Here is an 18235-nt window from a genome sequence, read left to right as displayed (position 1 = left end):
ACTTTGTATATTTGCATGAAGCTTAATAAAATATATTTATATTGATTATATACTTATGTTAATTTTAATTTCATAATGCTTTTTGGGGGGAAATAATTATTTTCACTTTTGAAAAAATTTGACTCTTTATTTAAAAGTAACTTCAAACCTCCAGAAAATTTGTAAGGATAAGAGTGGTACAAACAGTAGCCATATACCCTTTACCCAGATTTGACAGTTGTGAACATTTAGCCTCGTTTGCTTCTCCTGTGATCTTTCATTCATATATATATGCAAACAATATATATGAAATACACAATGTGTACATAATTTTTTTCTGAACCGTTTAAGAGGATGTTGCTTATATTAATGGTTCTTTAATTCTAAATACTTCAGTGTGTATTTCCTTAAGAATAAGAACTGTTCTCTTACATAATCACAGTACAGTTAACAACTTCAGTAAACTAAACATTGAGATAATAATACTTTAATTTAACCTACAGTCCATATTAACCCACTTGACCCAATGATGTCCTTTATAGAATTTTAGATTTGAAAATGATTTTTTTCTACCTTAAAATTATATGAATGTACAGTAAGTGCACATGACACTCAGAGGGTAAATTGTGCTGTGGCCTCAGACTTTTGGGAAATATATATATATATATATATTTATACGTATACACATATATAAAAATACATATACACATATATAAAAATACATATACATATATAAACTATATATTAGAATATATTTCTCTTAATTTTACTTTATCTTTTAGATAGACCTAGATTTTAGATAATTTTGTAGACAACTTGTTGGCTTTTAACTGAGACAGACTGGCATTCTGGCATTCATGCTGCTTGTGCTTAGTTTGCTGAGGGTGCATGTCAACTCAGACACCTGGATTGAATAGCTGTGAATGTTACTGGAATGCCCATCCCACTAATGCCCATCCCATATCCTGCCTTACATCATGAAACCTGCTGTGCTGTCCACTGCTTGGATCTGAATTCTCTAATGGGCTGTTATTCTTCTTGTTTGGACGTAGGTCCCCCTCACCAGCTCTGGTGCCATTCCGTACCTTGTATTCCTGTCCAGATTTGGTGGAATTGACCTGAATATAAATGTTATAAAGAGGTAAGTTTTTTTTTCCTCATATGCAAATGTGAAACTTGGAACGATAAGAAATAGGACACAAGGTCATTAGAGCTAATCATGTCAACAGATATAATACCCAGTCAAAAATTTTATTTAGAGAAGATTCTAATGTCTAAATGGGATATATTTCAGAATAAGAAAAATAATATTGTATTAAGAATGGAAACATAGCAAATTAAAACCAGACTAACATATTTCATATGCAGTGCATTTCAGATTTGGAAATAAGGAATTTAAATTTTTTTTTTTTTTGGCTGTGCCATGGCTTGCGGGATCTTAGTGCCCTGACCAGGGATTGAACCCGGGCCCCGGCAGGGAAAGCGCTGAGTCCTAACCACTGGACTGCCAGGGAGTTCCCTGGAAATAAGGAATTTAAACTCTGAAGTAGAAGTATTAAGATGACAAATTTTAAAGTTGTTTGTTTTTATACATTTTTAATGTCTTTCATTGGATAGTGATCATATTTTGGTAGCTAGAAATGAAATATTTTAAAAAAGATCTTAATATGAGCTCCTCTGTATTTCATAATTGTAGCATGAGCATGAAGCTCATTTGCTTTATGTGCAAAACGAGAGAGTTAAAGTCTGAACTTTAATGTCTCTATCAGTTGTAAAGTTCTTTGATTCTAGTGTATGATGTAGGAAATATTGTTTTAGTAAAAAAAATTATTTACGCAGATTATCTGACTCTAAATGGGCAAGCTTCATTTTCTCAGGAATTATGTAAACAATTATAAGATAATTAAATTTGGTTCTGAAATATTAGCAAATTTTGGTATTACAGCTTTTGTGATTGCACCCATCCTGGATGCAGCTGAGGTGTAAGACTTAGAGCAGAAGTGTGGAGCGGGGAGGGGGAGTTGATGTGTTCACCCAGTGAACACTGGGTGTAGAGTTTCAGTTTTGTAAGGTGAGCAAGCCCCAGAGATCTGTTGCACAACAGTGTGAATATGTTAACATTACTGAGCTGTATATTAAAAATGGTTAAGATGGTAACTTGTGTGGTTTTTTGTTACCACAATTAAAAAAATAAAAGAATTAGTGCAGCAGCTCCAACAAGAATGACAAGGTATTATCCGCTCCAGGATGTGGGACTTCTTTGTGCTCTGATCAGTTGATGTTGCATAAGTGGTGAACTAGGATAATTTCCAGGCTCATTCAGAAGGACCACTGGTCATTTTATAGGCTCTATATTCATGCTCTTGACTTAAAACCATCCACATTTGTGGAATAAGTAATCTAGTTTGAATATTCTTTACTGAAAAACTCAATAGTTGGAAAAGCTACAAGCAGGAGGGTTCTTTTTTGTTTTTGTTTAATTGTGAAACTTCAGTCTAATAATTTGAGATGAAAATTATCATAAGTTACTTCCTTAAACATAAAAGACTAAATATTTAAACTAAATTTGAAAGATTTCTGACTTACACATGAAGCTAAATTCTCTTTATTGTTGAAGACCACGAATTATAGTGAATAGAAACTTCTCTTTCTAGCATTATGGTAGGCTACCTCCATGAAAAACACTTCCACTGAAAACAACTAAAATGATGGATAAAAGGTAAAATATTTTAATGCATTACTGAGCTGGCAAGAAGGTAATTCTCAGAGGCTACACATGCAGTAAAAATTGGAATCCAGAGACGGGAGCTTTCTATAAAGCCAGTTTTTACCCTGAAGGTATTGGCCAAATCTTGGTGAATTTCTGTTTCAGTTTTGTTGGCTATTTGGAGTGAAGGGGACAAGAGTCAAAACCTGCAGGGTCTGCCCAAGGTGGAGAAACCTAAGAGAAGACCAGTACAGGCACAGTTGGGACCCCTATACCCTCTTGTAAGGATAATCTACAAAATATAAACCTGCATCGCAGAAGGGCACAAGGAAACCTACCAGTTTCAACACTGGCATTGGGTGAATAGGGGAAAAATTATAATCACAAGTCAATTCATGAAAATCTGTGTCTAAAATAATGCTACCTGTGTGGTCTGAAAAGTCTCAGGCTAGGAATTTACTTAAAACTGGTCCTCGACTGGGTGTGCCCTTCTGTGGAGGAATACATCTACAACATAGCCCTTAAAGAAAACCACAGACAAAGTGTCACACAAAAAAAACCGTGAAAACATATGAAGAGACAAAGAATGAGGACCGCAAACAAATGGAAATCATAACCAGCGGAATCAGATCTCCAAACACTTGGGATATTGGAACTATCAGATACAGAATCTAAAAGTAGTGTTTTAATATCTTTAAAGAAATGAAAAGGGCTTCCCTGGTGGTGCAGTGGTTGAGAATCTGCCTGCCAATGCAGGGGACACGGGTTCGAGCCCTGGTCTGGGAAGATCCCACATGCCGCGGAGCAACTAGGCCCGTGAGCCACAATTACTGAGCCTGCGCGTCTGGAGCCTGTGCTCCGCAACAAGAGAGGCCACGATAGTGAGAGGCCCGCGCACCGCGATGAAGAGTGGCCCCCACTTGCCGCAACTAGAGAAAGCCCTCGCACAGAAATGAAGACCCAACACAGCCATAAAAATAAAAATAAAAAATAAATAAAATGTAGTTACTGATATATTTAAGTTTAAAAAAAAAAAGAAATGAAAGAATGGATTCAATATATGAGTGCAAAATAAGAGGCAATTGAAGAAGTACAAAATGGAACTCTTGGTATTGAAAGATACAGTCATTATAGAATAAAATTCAGCGGATGGGTGAAAACAGTGGATTCAACACAGCTATAAAGAGCGTTAGTGGGGTGGAAAATAGATCTGAAGATATTATCCAGAATGCAGCACAGAAAGAGAGAGAGATACCAAACATGGAGAACAGGTATAAGAGACATGGGAGGTGGGAGGAGAAGGCCCAACAATACTTCTTACTGGATTTCCAGATACGTAAGAGAAAGAGTAGGACAGAGATTATATTTGAAAAGGTAATGGCTTAGAATCTCAAGCCAGATAAATAAAAAGGAATGCCTACCTAGACATATCACGGTAAAACAGCAGAACATCAACATCAAAGAGAAAATATTAAAGGCAGTGAGAAGAAAAAGGGAATTGACTTCAGAGGAGTGACAGTTAGACTGACACTGATGTCTCAACAGTGACAATGAAAGGTATGAGATTGTGGGAAAATGTCTTCTATGCGCTGAAGCTAAAATATTTGCCATCCTAGAATTTTATACTATGTTTGTAAGAATAAGGATGAGAACTTTTTCTGTGGGAACCCCTGGGAGCCTCTCCTCTCCTTGCCATGGTATCTGCTCATCCACTGGTATCAGAGTATTTGGAAAAGGAAGACACATCTGGCACCTTTGCCTATGGTGTTCAAGATTACTTTTCACCTAGATCTTGTATACTCTCTTCACACTGACTTGCATGAAAATGAGGCAGCCTGTGCATTGAATTATCCGGTCATTAGACTTGGGCTAAATCTTAGGACATTGACAGATTTTCAGCTCAAATTCCCTGAATTGGTGGTGGGGGGACTTATTATTGTGGTCACAGCACTTCCCTTCTGGAAATATGGTTCAAGAGGTCATATTTTGTATCAGCCGAAATTTGATGCCCTTGACAGCATAGAGTGAACACAACACAGAAAAGGTATGCCGTCTGTTCTGTCCTGGCCATCTCAGCCTCACCAGAACTGTCTAATATGAGGAAGTTACTGAATGTCCTATGGTGGTTGATTAAGTTGGAAGCAACATGAAGATTAAAGAGGATATTTTGCATCAGAAAACATTTAGGACCTGGAATGATATCAAGAAGTCTGTGCCTCTGAGTGTATGAGAGCTGGTAAGGACAAAATGTGGAACTGCTCTTGCATCTGCCATGGATGACCTCACATCATCTGTAATAATGGCAGTATCATCAATAACCCTTCAGAAGCATCCAAGGAATTATTCTATTTAAAATGAGTAAATTGAACCTTTGAGATTTGCTTCTGATGGACATGTCGAACATTTCTGCTTATGGACCAAAAGTGTTTCCCGCTTCAATAATCCGTGTGGCACTCAGCACAATGCTACCTCCCTGAAGAATAACTACAGCGTTCCACATACAAAGCAATCGAAACAGATCTTAGCAGAAGATTTTGAAAGCTTTCTGAGCACCATACAGAAAGATTCACGACGGAGTTCTGAAGAACTTACTGAAGAGCCTGAGAATTATGTTGAAGCAAAATTCATTCACAAATATGTGCAGGGTGTCAGTGCATTGTTTATAAGGCAAAGCAACAAGAATCAAAGAATTTTTCCCTGTACTTACATCCAGTTTCTTTAATTCAGTATCAATATTTCCTTCATTCAAATATCAACCTTTAGCCATAGGTGGCATATATTACAACTAGCTGTCACCTGTGAAAACTTATCGTTCACTACGGCTTAGACATGAGGTAGAACACAACCGACCTTCCTGTGTAATGTCACATTTCAGACATCAACATGTAGGGCCAACTGAACTATGGAAGAGTGTGTAAAAGAAGAAAGAAACTGCATGGATCTTATTCTAATAAGTTAAAAAAACAATACACATAAAAAGGAGACTGTGGACTGCGTCAGATTCAGACTGATGCCCTGTTTCCCTCCTCTCCCTGACTTATTAGCCATTTTGTGACCATGTACTTTGCCCTCAAGTCTCAAATCTGATAATTGAGTTTTTGCTCTCTTTTTCTATTCTAAAATCTTCCCTTGGTTACCTGATGACCGTAACCAGCTTTATTTGTCCAAGTTTCCGGGGCTTCATGTCCTCCCTCCCTCCTCCCACAAAGTTTCTAAGTAGAGCTATTATTGCTCTGACAATGCTGAAAAAAACATTCATTCACAGGACCATGTATTGCAACATTCCTTGGCCAGGCCAGGTACCACAAATTCAAGTGGATAAAGCAAACAACAGCGGTAGAACATCCGTCAACGGAGCAGATGTGAAGTTGACTCTAGGCAGGTAGCCTGGGTAAGTTGAGAAAAAAGGAGGAAAGAAGGCTTTTGGCCAAGAGAAGCAGGATTTGGAGGGGAAAAATTGTTTGCTACAAAGAAACAAACAGCTAAAGGAACTCCAGTAAAGGATCCGATTCAAACAAAAGAAAAGAAGCCTTCTGCATAACATCTTGAATTTCTGTGCCTCTAAAGGTCAATTCAGTTTGGACGGCTTCTTTGAATTTCTGAAGATTAAAGACATGATAGAAGTCACTGAGGAACATTTTAAAAAATAAAGACGGAGGGTGACATACAGACATTTCAGACAAAAACTGAGACAGTTTACCTCCTACAGATCTTGACTAAAGGAAATCATGAAAGATACGCTAAACGGCAGAAAGCAAGTGATCCTACGGTACCCGGTACCCACGAGGCCCTCTGGGATCTGGCTGGGCTCCCCGACAGGCGCTCTGCTGCTCTCCTCTTTCTCCACTGCGTCCCCTTCTTGTAGCTCCCGTCTTAGGGCTTTTGACTGGTGGTTCCCCAGTGTCCGCAGTGCTTCTCCCCCGAACAAAGCTGTAGGTCACTCGGCTCACACCCATGAGGTTAACACACGAATGTGATTTTCTCATTCTAGAACGTGAGCTCCACGAGGGCAGGCAACTTTATCAGTTTTATTTATGGACGTATCCCAAGCCCCTAGGACCATGTTTGGCACATAGTGGGTGCTTAATATATATTTGTTGAATAAGTGGATGGAAAAACAGCAATGACAGCCAACAAACGACACGTACAGCCAGCAACCTGAATGACTCTCGCAGACATAATATCTAGTGAAGGAGGAAGAAACATACGAATGCTTCTGTTCATATGTGAAGTTCAAAACCAGACGAACTGAACTGTATTGTTTAGGGATACATACCTAGGTGGTAAAATTATAACAAAATAAAAGTAAATGATATCTTAAGTGCTAGGAGGAGAGGAAATATTATGGTTGGAGAAGGGCAAATGGGGGTCTCTTTGGTTTGGCTTTAATTCTTGATTTGAGTAATTGTTAAACAGGTGTTTGCCTTAATTGTAAGTAAACTATGCACATGTACTGTATGTACTTTTCTGCATAAAGGTTATATCTCATAATAGCAATTTAAAACTCAATGAATTTAATAAACGTATTAGACACAGCTAAAGAAATAAGTGAACTAGAAGATCGGTCAGAAAACATTAGCCAGAATGTAGCAGAGACATAAAAGATGTAATTAGAGCTCTGTAAAGAGAGCAGTGAGGGATGGGACAGGTAATAGCCAAAGAAACAATGGCTGAGGATTTTCCAGAACTGATGAAAAGTGCTATCCTGCATATCCAAGAAGGCAAATCTCAAAAAGGATTTAAAACGGGTGGGGGCAGAACCCCAAAGACCAAGAGATCTTAAAGGCAGCCAAAGGACAACATTTACACAAAAGTGACTTCTGAGTTGTAACAATGGAAGCCAGGTGAAGAGTGGATTAAAAACTACGATGTGTTGGAAGAAAATCACTGCCACCCTAGAACTGTGTATCTAAAGAAAATATCTTTCACTGTTTTAAATATTGAAGTAAAGACATTCTCAAACAAAAATGGATTTGGCCCCCAACAGGCCCAGGAAGAGAAACTCTAAGGGTATACTTTAGGTAGAAGGAAAGTGATCCCAGGTGGAAGGTTTGAGATGGTGCAAGAAGGGATGCTGAGGGAAGATGGCTGAACACCTGGCAAGTACAGGGCACACTCATGACTGCAGGGAATACTGACGGCTTCTGGAATTTAAAAATAGGATAGAATTAGAACACATGACAGTAGTAATATATAAATTGAGAGGAAGGACTGGAGTTAAATGTTCTGGAGTTGTTACATTGTCCAGTCGGAAGATGAAAGTTCTGATTAACTTGAGTCTTTGAAAATTATGCTGGTTGTAATTTCCAGAGCAATTACTACAAGTTTAAAAATGGAGTGTATAACTCCCAAACTTATAGAGGCACAAAAATGGAATGATAAAAATGGTATCAACCCCAAAGAAGGCAAGAAGCAGCAGAATAGGCAGGACAAATAGAAATCCTGAATATATCAGAAATTATAATAAATAGACCACTTGAAAGACAAAGATAACAGATAGTAAAATCCACTAAGAGAAAAACCTAAACATAGTTTTATAGAAAGGTTAAAAGTGAAAGGATTTAAAAAGACATACTCTTCAAATAAATACTAATCTAAAGAAAGCTGGCATCACTAAGTTAATATCAGACAGTACACGGGGCTCCCCTGAGGCAGATACTGAGATGGAGTTTGGGGTGCACACTTCCCTGTGAAGGGGCGAGGACTGGAGCCAGACTGGGCAGAGGAGCTGCCACTGGGGCTGAGGAAGCCTTGACCAAATGCAGAGGAGGGAGGGAGGGGGCTGAGGTTGGGAGGGGCGGCCTCCTATGCCCCCTGGGGCAGTGGCACTTCTCCATTTCTTCAGCTGATGGTGGGCACACAGCTGTAAAAAGTCAGGTATGTCTGATTTTTATTCCTTAAATCTTAAACATATGTTACAAATAGTGTTTTGTATCTCTTCAATACATAATTAAAGCCATATTAAATATATTACATTTAACACAGAATCATAAGGCTGGGTTCCTGGTTTCATCTTTAACTTGGGCTCGGCACTTAACCCCTCTGAGCCTGTTTCCTCGTATGTAAAGTGAAGTTAATTTCGGTTTAAAGCGCTCTGGTGGCTTCCCCTTCCGCAGTGTGAAGTCCAGACTCCTCATCACGGCCCCCGCACCATGGCGCTGGTGTCGGCCTCCATCTCTGGACTCACCCCATGTTCCTTGGCCCTGCTTGGTGGGCTCTGGTCCCCCTGGCCTCCGCAGTAGCAGCCCTGGGATGTGCCAGGCTCCTGCCACCTCTGGGCTTCAAGCTGCTGCGTGTTCCCTTTGCTTTGCCTGGAGAGCTTTTCCTCCGAGAGGGTGGCTCCTGGCTTGTTAGCTTGTGGGTCTCTGTTCAAATGCCCCATCGTCCACCCTATCCAGGAGGGTCGGCCCATCTCACCCCAGTGTCCAGTCTATCCCCACCTGCCTTTACTGTCTTCACAGCACTTGTTATTACTTCAGCTTACATTACTTATTTGATTGCTTATGTCCTGTCCGTCACTGTCACTAGCATTAAGCTTTTTCAAGACTGGGAACGGTGTCCTGCTCGGCACCACGCCCAGACCTGCGTGTAGGAGGCACTGGATAAATGCTGTGACGTGGCCTCAGTTGTTCTTTATCCTCATGCTAGCCCTACGGTTAGTTCCAAAGAGAGGCTCTGAAGTGGTTTATAGATACCCAGGTAATGCAAAATCAAAAACAGTTAATAAAAGCAGGTGGAGACAGGGGGCTGGTATAGACGCATGTCCGTCCTAAGCCCTTTGCAGAGGGGCTCAGTGCGCACCGCGGGGCGAGCGGGAGACCGCAGGGGTCAGAACACAGTGCCGCAGCCTAGGGTTAGGCGTGGCCTGTGAAGCCAGGCCACCTGGGTCTGAAGCCCGTGCCTCGGCTTCCCCACAGTGACCTCCGGCTCCCCCAGCATCCTCTGGAAAGCGGGATGGCGGTGACCGCTAGCCCATGGAGTGAGGCTCATGTGAGATGGGGCCTGGCCTCCGTGAGGGCTCTCTGCGTGAAGGCCGTAATCACTCCATTCCCACCCCACCCCAGGAGGAGTCGATGTCGTGTGTCATTTTACAGATGAGGGACCTGAGACACGGAGAAGCTAAGTAACTGGCCCAAGTTCACGCTTCTGGCAGATGGTAGTGCGTAAGAAAGACCTTGCATTTAAAAATACGTAATTTAGAAATTCTTAAAATTTTGATCTCTGTGTGTCCTATGTAAACATTAATGTAGTTAAAACTATATTAATGTAGTTAAAACATTTTAACAAAAGATTTTTAATTGTTATCTTTAAGGGGAGGTGAGAGTGAAATGAATTGCTGTCGGACATTAAAAGAACTCGAAGTCCAAGTAGGAGAAAAGGTAATAGAGAGCTTTCAAATTTCTTCCCCCAATCCCCACCCTTCGTCAAAAGTAATTGCTATTTTTCTGGAAAAGGCAAAACTATGGAAAATTTAAAAGTTTAGTAGTTGCTAGAGGTTGAAGGGCAGAGGGTGGAGAGAGAAGATGATTTAGGTGGAAAGCAGAAGATTTTTAAGGAAGTGAAAATACTCTGTTTGATACCATAATGATGGCTACGTGTCATTATACATTTGACCAAACTCATAGAACGTACACCAAGAGTGAACCTTAATGTAAACTAGGGACTATGGGAGATTACGATGCATCAATGAAGGTTCATCAGTTGAACCAAATGTCCCACTCTGGTTGGGGATACTGATAATGGGGGACACCATGCATGTGTGGGGACAGGAGGTATATGGGAAATTGCTGTACATTTTCCCCAATCTTGATGTGAACCTTACACTGCTCTTAAAAACAAATTCTTAATAAAAAACCCCAAAATGCCAAAAAAAAAAAAAAGTAATTGCTAGCAGAGGGAGCTGATGCAGAATGAGCTGTGTCTTGTCGTCCGCGTTCTCATGGCTCACCCAATAGATCTCACGTGAAAGCCTGTATTCACATGACTTTGCCTGCTCGGATGGCATCCTTTTTGATGAACGACACCAGCAGAAGTCCCGGAATATTAATTACTTTTGTATTAGCTTTAGATCATTATTAGTAGGGCTGCCCTTTTGGTTTTTGTCTACGACTGAGGCAGGGTTTTCTTTAGAAAGAGAAAACTACTGCTTTTCAGCAGTAAATGCCAATCAAGAGCGGCGTGGTAAAAATAACCGGTGAAACTCAGAGCGATACATATTTAAGAATTGAGTAATTTAGCCACAAAAGCTACTACGTGTGTTTAGAAAGGAGCGTATAGCTCTGTTCCTGTTTGCTGATTGTGGGTAGCTCTCACGGCACACAGCTAGGGAGGGAGGAGATGCTCACGGCCTTTGGGGGCTGGAACCGGACCCCTTTTTAAAATGCATTTGAGCCTGTCAGTTATACGGGCAGTTTGAGAATCATAGTTTAATTTACTTGATTCAATGTGTTGGTTTGCAATGTGACAAATTTTCTTTCCTTTTTGAACTCTTCTGAGATTGTCAAACATTTCAAAATCAAAAATAGCCAGAAACCCACAAAATGTTTGTCTAAATTTCCCTGGCTTACGCCATTAACACCAGAAAATTCATCCTAGTGTGATAATTTTTTAGCATTATGTGCCCCTAAAAATCTACTTTCACTATAGTTTATATTAGTAGGAACCCTGGTGTAATGATTTGCTGCTTCTATTGTGGTTCATTTGTTATTCTGTAAGAAATATGAAATATTTGTAATTGATAATGTAATAGATATTATTTATGGTATATGTCTTTAATTTGTCTCTTCACAAACTTTGTTAATCATGAAATTATCCTAGGAAAGTCAGCTGTTTATGACGATCATGCTTTCAACATAGATGGGTCAGTAATGCAACGTTACAGTTAGGGGAGGGGAGGGACATGGGCCTAGCTTGTAAGTTACTGAAAGTGAGGCTTCGAAGAGGAAAGCTGAAGGGGAACTCCACCACTGGCCGCCCTTTCATCTCGGTCCTTTTCATCCTGGCCTCCTTCCCATAGAAGCCCCCTCACTAGGAGTGAGTTTAAAGCAGCGCGGTTTAAGCAGAAAGGTGACGGCGAGAGGCTGAGGAGTGGGTGATAGAGGTAGCGCCTGACCACAGGGCAGCTCCGAGGCTTTCTCTGCGTGCGGTCTGGCCAGCACAAGCGGCAGCCCCAACTCTACCTGCCACCCTGGCGCTGGGCAGGCAGGTGACGTGGACGGGCTGTGCCATTTACCAGCCGGGTGGCCTTGGGCAAAGTTCTCGTCATTGGGCTTCTTCATCTGTCGGTGGGGATGAGAACACCCATCTCACAGTGCTGTTGTGTGGCTTAAAGGTATCCAGCATAAAGCACCTGGAACACTTAGGAGATGCCAGCTATCGTTATTATGGTTATTACTACAGCTTCCTTTGAAGTATAGGTAGGAACTTAAATGAATGCCATCCCTTCCCACCGACCCCAAAGTAAACAGAACAAACCAAATCCACTCCTCAGCTGCTGGCTGTGTGCAGTAGCATGTTTCCAGCTACAACTCTGGTCCTGCAAACGGGCCACACTCAAACACTGGAGACAGAGAGGAACACCTAGCGATTAGTAAAAGAAGGCTGTCTTCAGACATACATTGTCATTGCTGGGCGATCTACACAGTTTGGGAATGAAAGATGCTAATTCTTTTGTTTTAAATATAAGTCCACATGGCTTATTGGAGCCAAGAATGCATGCAAATGTCTCTCTGAATTTTGGGAGCCAGACTTTGCTGAATGTGTGTGTGGTCTAGCCTTCCTAAACCAACAAGTAGTTAGCAGTTGGCACCCCAAACTGCCCGAACCCCGGGGCTTGGGTTTCCTAATTGTTTTCTTCTGCAGTGAGCTTGGTCTGATGGCTGGTTCCTCAGCCTCGCCCTAATTCATGTGCACTTAGACCTTCCAGCACGTATTCACATTCACACTCCTTGTTCAGTCGAAACCTTGGGCTTCCTGAGTCTCGTTTTCTCCATCAGTCGAGGGGAAGGCAGACTGGGTGGTCTCCAGGGCCCATCTCCCCGTCCTTTGCTGATTGTGACCCGTGGCTTCACGTGAAGAGCCTGCTGTCTGCGTCCGTGGGGCCCCAGGTGGTCCTCAGGGTGTCGTCTTCAGGCTCCCGCTGGTCCCAGTTCCTGCTTTAATCTGCACTCGGGTTCCACCCCGTGGGCGCTCTGAGTCTGGCGCGCAGCTCACTTGCCCTCGCCCTCTTGGCCCCGGCTTTTCCTTGTGTCACAAAGAGGACTGTGCTTCCCTTTGGCTCCTCTTCCGTGCCTTCTACGGGGCATCTCCTTGGCTGCCCTTGAGTTCTCTGGTCTTCAGGTTCCTTGCTCTCTTAATCTCCTGGGAGGCAGAGGGAGTTAGTGGGAAGGAGGCACACCTGGCCTGAAGTCTCACCTCTGCAGCGGCCCACGCGCCGTGGGCAGGTCTCCCACTGCTCTGAGTTTCCCCGTCTCTGAAGGCAAGACAACAGCACTTACCCGTCAGAATGATCACGAGAATGAATGAGAATAATGTAAGTGACGCCCTTGCATACAGGAGATGCTCAATAAATACTCGTCCCTTCCTCTACCCATCAGTGAGGCTGGTCCTCCCCGTCAGGCGCTCCTGAAACCCTTCCTGTGGTAGCTTTGCCCGCCACCAGGTGGTGCCCCGTCAGCCACCGAGGTGTCTGGTCGTCCTACGCGGTGACAAGCAGAGACCCCCAACTGAGCTGAGATAATAAGGAACTTCTCATCCCGTCTAAGAAGTCCGGAGGGAGGGCAGGTCAGGGTCTGCTCACTCACATCTCCTCCGGTCACCAGGAGGTGGCCAGCATTCCAGGCTCCACACGCAGATACTGCGATGTCGGATTTTTTCCAGCATGCTGTTTCTTCCATTATGACTCTTTATAAACACGGGGAAACTTCTTCCTGTGACTCACAGGCCAGGATTTTGTCCCCACCCAAGCCAGTCACTGGCGGTGGCATTGGCCGCTGCAAGCAGCCTGGACCAACCCTGGTCACTCCCCGGTGTGGTGGCTAGGCTCCCTCCGCTTAGGCACGGGGCCCCCCGGGGGGTGGATATCTGAACCAAATGGAAAATGGAGGGTTTCGTTAGAAGGGGTTAGAGGTCAGTGGATTTGGAGAAAGCGACCAACAGGGTCTGCTTCAGCCTCGCAGCAAAAGAACCCCCGGCTGGCTGGGCCTTAATCCTTTGGACACTGATGTAATTTTTTGGATTTTGTCAACTCTGATAATAACGAGAGTTAGCACGGATTGAGCACTTCCTAGGAGCTGTTCTAAGTGCTTTACTGTGTTTACGTATTCAATTTAGGCAGGTGCCCTTGTTATCCCACCTTGATATGGAGGGAAAGTAGAACAGAGGCTGAGCAGTTGGGCCAAGTGTGCGCAGCTCGGGGGCAGAGGAACTGCAGTCCCTGCCTTGGCTGCTGGCTCCAGGGTCCTGGCTCTTAACCGCAGGCCACCCTGTCTCTGGGAGGACCCTTTAGGAAAGGCGGCAACGCTTACTCTGCCTGCAGCAAATGTGACTCTTTGTTACGCCTGGAGGTGGACCCAGCGCATCGCAGAGAAGCATCTCTGCCGTATGAATGAGTGGAGGTTGTTTTCTAGCCACAGGGTCATCTCTTTGTCTGTGTAGCATCTACGTCAGATTTGGGCATTTCTTTCCTTTTCTGCCTCTGGCATCCTGCCCTCCCATGCTTCTTCCCAACTCCCCAGACACTTATGCTCCTGCCTGCCCTGCAGGGCCCCAGCCCCGTCCTGGAGCCACAGCACCGTCCGAGGCCCAAGACTTAGGTTCTCCACGTGCTTCAGGTGAGGAATCTGCCAGGAAAAAAGGACTTAAAGCAAAGCTTCCATGTGTTTCCAGGTTAACAAAGTTTGGGTCTTTTTACTCTGTTTTATCTTTTGTCAACTCCCCACATGAGGGTGAGGTGAAAGTAAAAGAAGAGGCTAACAAAGGAAGAGAATCTCATCTTGCCTCTTGAGGTGAGGGGATGCTCATTGTAAGCCATGTCCGGAGAATTGCCGAGACACAGGAAGCTATTCTGACATATCAGAACACAGTGAGTGTTTAGAAGTGTCATGACTAGTCTCCTCCCCCAACATGCAAAATAAAAAAATTGTTTTAAATTGAAGACTAGAATTCAAGAATGTGCAACTCAGTTAAAGACATTAAAAAAAGGAAAATAAACAAACGCACCCAAAGCCCCAGGCTGTTTGCTCTCATACCACATCACTGCCCCAATCAGGGCTGCTCTTTTAAGCCTGGGAGCCGTGATGTCAGAACATCTGGTCTACCCAGTCAGCCGTGACTAGTGTGTCTGTTGGACACCAAGTGACACAAGTCGTTATGGGATTACCCCGGTGCCTTGGAGTTGTGTAGATGCAGCCTTAGTCATTTCAGAAGCAATTAGTAAATAATTAGAGGTACTAAGCTGCTTGCTTGGTCGGTAATATCTTCACAAAAGTGAAGACACAAGTGATGGGTATATCCATTTTCTTAAATAGGTGAATTTTCTTAAAAAAGAAATTAAAAAATTTATTGCTTGAGGGATAAGAAACAGTTGTTAGGATCACAACCGTTTCATAAACATACCTTAACATTAGAACACCACATTAACACAAACGAATGTATAAGAATGCAGTCTGTTTGCCTAATAAAAAGACCGTGTCAAACTCAAAATGAGGCCATTTGCTAAAACATACAAGCTTTTGGTTAATTCGTAATATTCTCCTAATCCCACTTTTATCATCTCTCCTCTGGTGCACTTGGTATTAATTACCTATTATAGCAGGTATTTGAACACAACTTCTCTTTCGTCTGTAGAAAATATTAGCATATCGCAGAGCTGTTGGGACAGATTGTATCTGAGGCACTTCTTCCTCCTGCAGAAAAGCCTATCAATCATAACTGAGTATAGTGATTAATAATGTCACAGCTCTTATTCCTGTGTCTCTGTGCAGCTAAATGAAGAGTCGTGCTTACATTGGATCTAGAGAATTTCACATAACAAAATAATCAGCTGCCATTTTATAAAGAAATGATATTGAAAGTGCTTCTACCCCAGGACCTATTTTTGGTTGCTCTATTAGTAATTTACTGAAGGCTTCATCAGGAAACTAAAGCAAAGATTTTGTTATGTCAGAATTTATATTATTTCAGACTAAGTTTCTCTTAAAAAAACAAATCTTCTTGCATGTGGCAAGTCAATAGTACACACGAGATTGCAGGGTTGAGTGTTTAAGACAGTGCGGTGTCACGGGGACAGGCTGGTGGAGTGGGGGGACGGGATGGTGGAGTGAGGGGACGGGACGGTGGATTGGGGGGACGGGATGGTGGAGTGGGGGGGACGGGATGGTGGAGTGGGGGGAACGGGACGGTGGCGTGGGGGGACGGGAAGGTGGAGTGGGGGGACAGGACGGTGGAGTGAGGGGACGGGACGGTGGCGTGGGGGGACGGGACGGTGGAGTGGGGGGATGGGACGGTGGAGTGAGGGGACGGGACGGTGGAGTTGGGGGGACGGGATGGTGGAGTGAGGGGACGGGATGGTGGAGTGGGGGGATGGGATGGTGGCATGGGGGAGGCTGGAACCTTTGGACTCCGCAGGCTGAGTGTGCATCTGAACTGAGACACTCACTATCTGAGTGACCCTGAGCAAACCAGTCTCTCTGGAAACTTTTTTCTCAGCTGTGTAATGGGGAAGCAATATTGCAAGATTTTTCCAATGTTGTTGAGATTATTTATGAGAATAAATATAAAATGAACTTACCATAGTGCAGGGCCCATAGAAGTTACTCAAAAAATTAGGAGTTCACATTTGGAGGAGATAAGACAAATGAGCTATTGTGTGGAAGGTTAAATGATAGTACGCGGTCATTCATGATTTAAAGCTGCGAAGAGGCCTGTGTGCTGATGGCGCCCATGTTTCTATCTCCATCTTCAGCCCCAGACTCACCACTGTCCACAGACCAAACCAGGGCTGCTAGTGGTCCTCCTTCCCACACCCCGGGAAGCCTTCCTCCCCGGACCTCCCTCCGTCTTAGTAAATGGTTCCACCATTCACTGGGTCATTCAAGCAGAAACAGGCTTAGCCTTGATTCCCATCTTTCCCTTACCGGCCCCTCTCCCCAGTCCAGTCCGCTGGCACGTCCTGTCGGCTGCATCCTGTGCCGCATCCTGAGCCCATCCACCTGTCTGCATCCCCGCTGCCGCCGGGTCTCCACCCTGTGCGCTGTCAGTAACCCCTGCACTGCTCTTCCTGTTCCCACTCTTGCCCCTTACAGTCTCCGTTTCATGTGACATCAGAGCTATCTGTTCAAAACATGAGTCAGATGTCATCAGACCCCGTTGGTTAAGACGCCCTGTGGCTTCTGGTCACCTGCTGAATAAACGTCGGACAAAAACCTGGCTTTTGGCACTCAGCATGAGAGGTCTGCCCCCTGGAAATTCCTTGGACTACACTATCTAAAATTCCTCAACACTTAGGACATCCTGAGGTTTTGTTTGTTGACTTGTTCATTACTAGGAAATATGTTCCCTGGGAGTGGGCACCTTCTCTGTCCTGCTCACTGTTGGAACTTCAGTGCCTTAAACAGATCCTATGTTTTCAAACAGAACATATTGAGCACCTAATATGAGTTCAATAAATATTTACAGGATGAGTAAATAAGGCTCTGCAGGAAAAGTTCACAGTAATTGGAGTAGCCAGGAAAAGCTTGACGAGAAAGGTGAGACTGGAGCTTGAGTTGGACCGTGGCTGGGCTGTCAGTGCGTGCTGAGGATGGGGCAGAGGGTGGGACTTGGGACAGCTTTCAGGACTGCAGCCTGGCGGAAGGAGAGGACGCGGAGCTGAAGGCAGTGGAGACGTGGCCGGGGCGGGGACACCAGCTCTGTGACGCTTCTGTGGGGAGTTCTGTTTCTCAAGGCAAGATGGAACAGAGGACAGAGCCATTTTGAAATGCAGGCTGGAGAAGAAGGTGGAGGCATTAACCCTAAAGCGTGGGGCAAAGGGTGGTGCTGGTGGTGGCAGTTCATTGAAGGCTTCCTATAGGGGATGCTGACACGAGACGGGGAATTTAGGAGATGGCGTCAGCAGAGTAATGGATGCGCCCGATGGGAGAGCAGCTGGAGGCAGGGGTACCCGTCCCCAGGCCCTGGAAGTAGTCAGCCCCTCACCGGCACCGTCAGCCTGCGTTTGCTGAGCGCCTCTGCTGCGTGAGGGGCGCCATGGAGTTCCGGGGAGGGGATTGGCTTGCCCCTCCTGGTGTGCAGCTCTGCTCTATGAGCGTCAGGCGTCGGGGTGACAGTGGCCTCAGTATTCTTGGCCTGTGGTGCCTGGGGAGGAGCTTCCATCCTATGAGTGTGGGCTAGGTTAGAAAGAAGGAGAGATGGGAAAGATTTCTCCTTGATTTGGCAGCCTTTTTAAAGCCCTAGGTATTTAGACTTGGGGCTTATTCTCGTAGCTGTGTCAGAAGTTCAGTGAATAGCTAGAATTTCTTATTAGATGACTTTAAGCTACTTGTGGCAGGT

General features: G+C 44.0%; 1 protein-coding gene across 10 annotated transcripts in view; it reads left to right on the top strand.

Annotated features, from left to right (window-relative positions):
* The window catches only part of EFCAB6 (EF-hand calcium binding domain 6), a 253522-nt gene that overhangs the window by 42288 nt on the left and 192999 nt on the right, over window positions 1–18235 (top strand). For all 10 annotated transcript variants that reach the window (XM_082352631.1, XM_082352630.1, XM_082352622.1 and 7 more), the window contains 2 exons: window positions 1032–1120; window positions 9999–10065. In XM_082352631.1, the coding sequence (XP_082208757.1) occupies window positions 1032–1120; window positions 9999–10065 (156 nt within the window). The remainder of the gene's footprint in view (window positions 1–1031; window positions 1121–9998; window positions 10066–18235) is intronic.

Source organism: Balaenoptera borealis (assembly GCF_965194805.1).
Source record: "Balaenoptera borealis genome assembly, chromosome: 13".
Lineage (NCBI taxonomy): Eukaryota > Metazoa > Chordata > Mammalia > Artiodactyla > Balaenopteridae > Balaenoptera > Balaenoptera borealis.
This window is presented reverse-complemented; position numbering and strand designations above follow the sequence as displayed.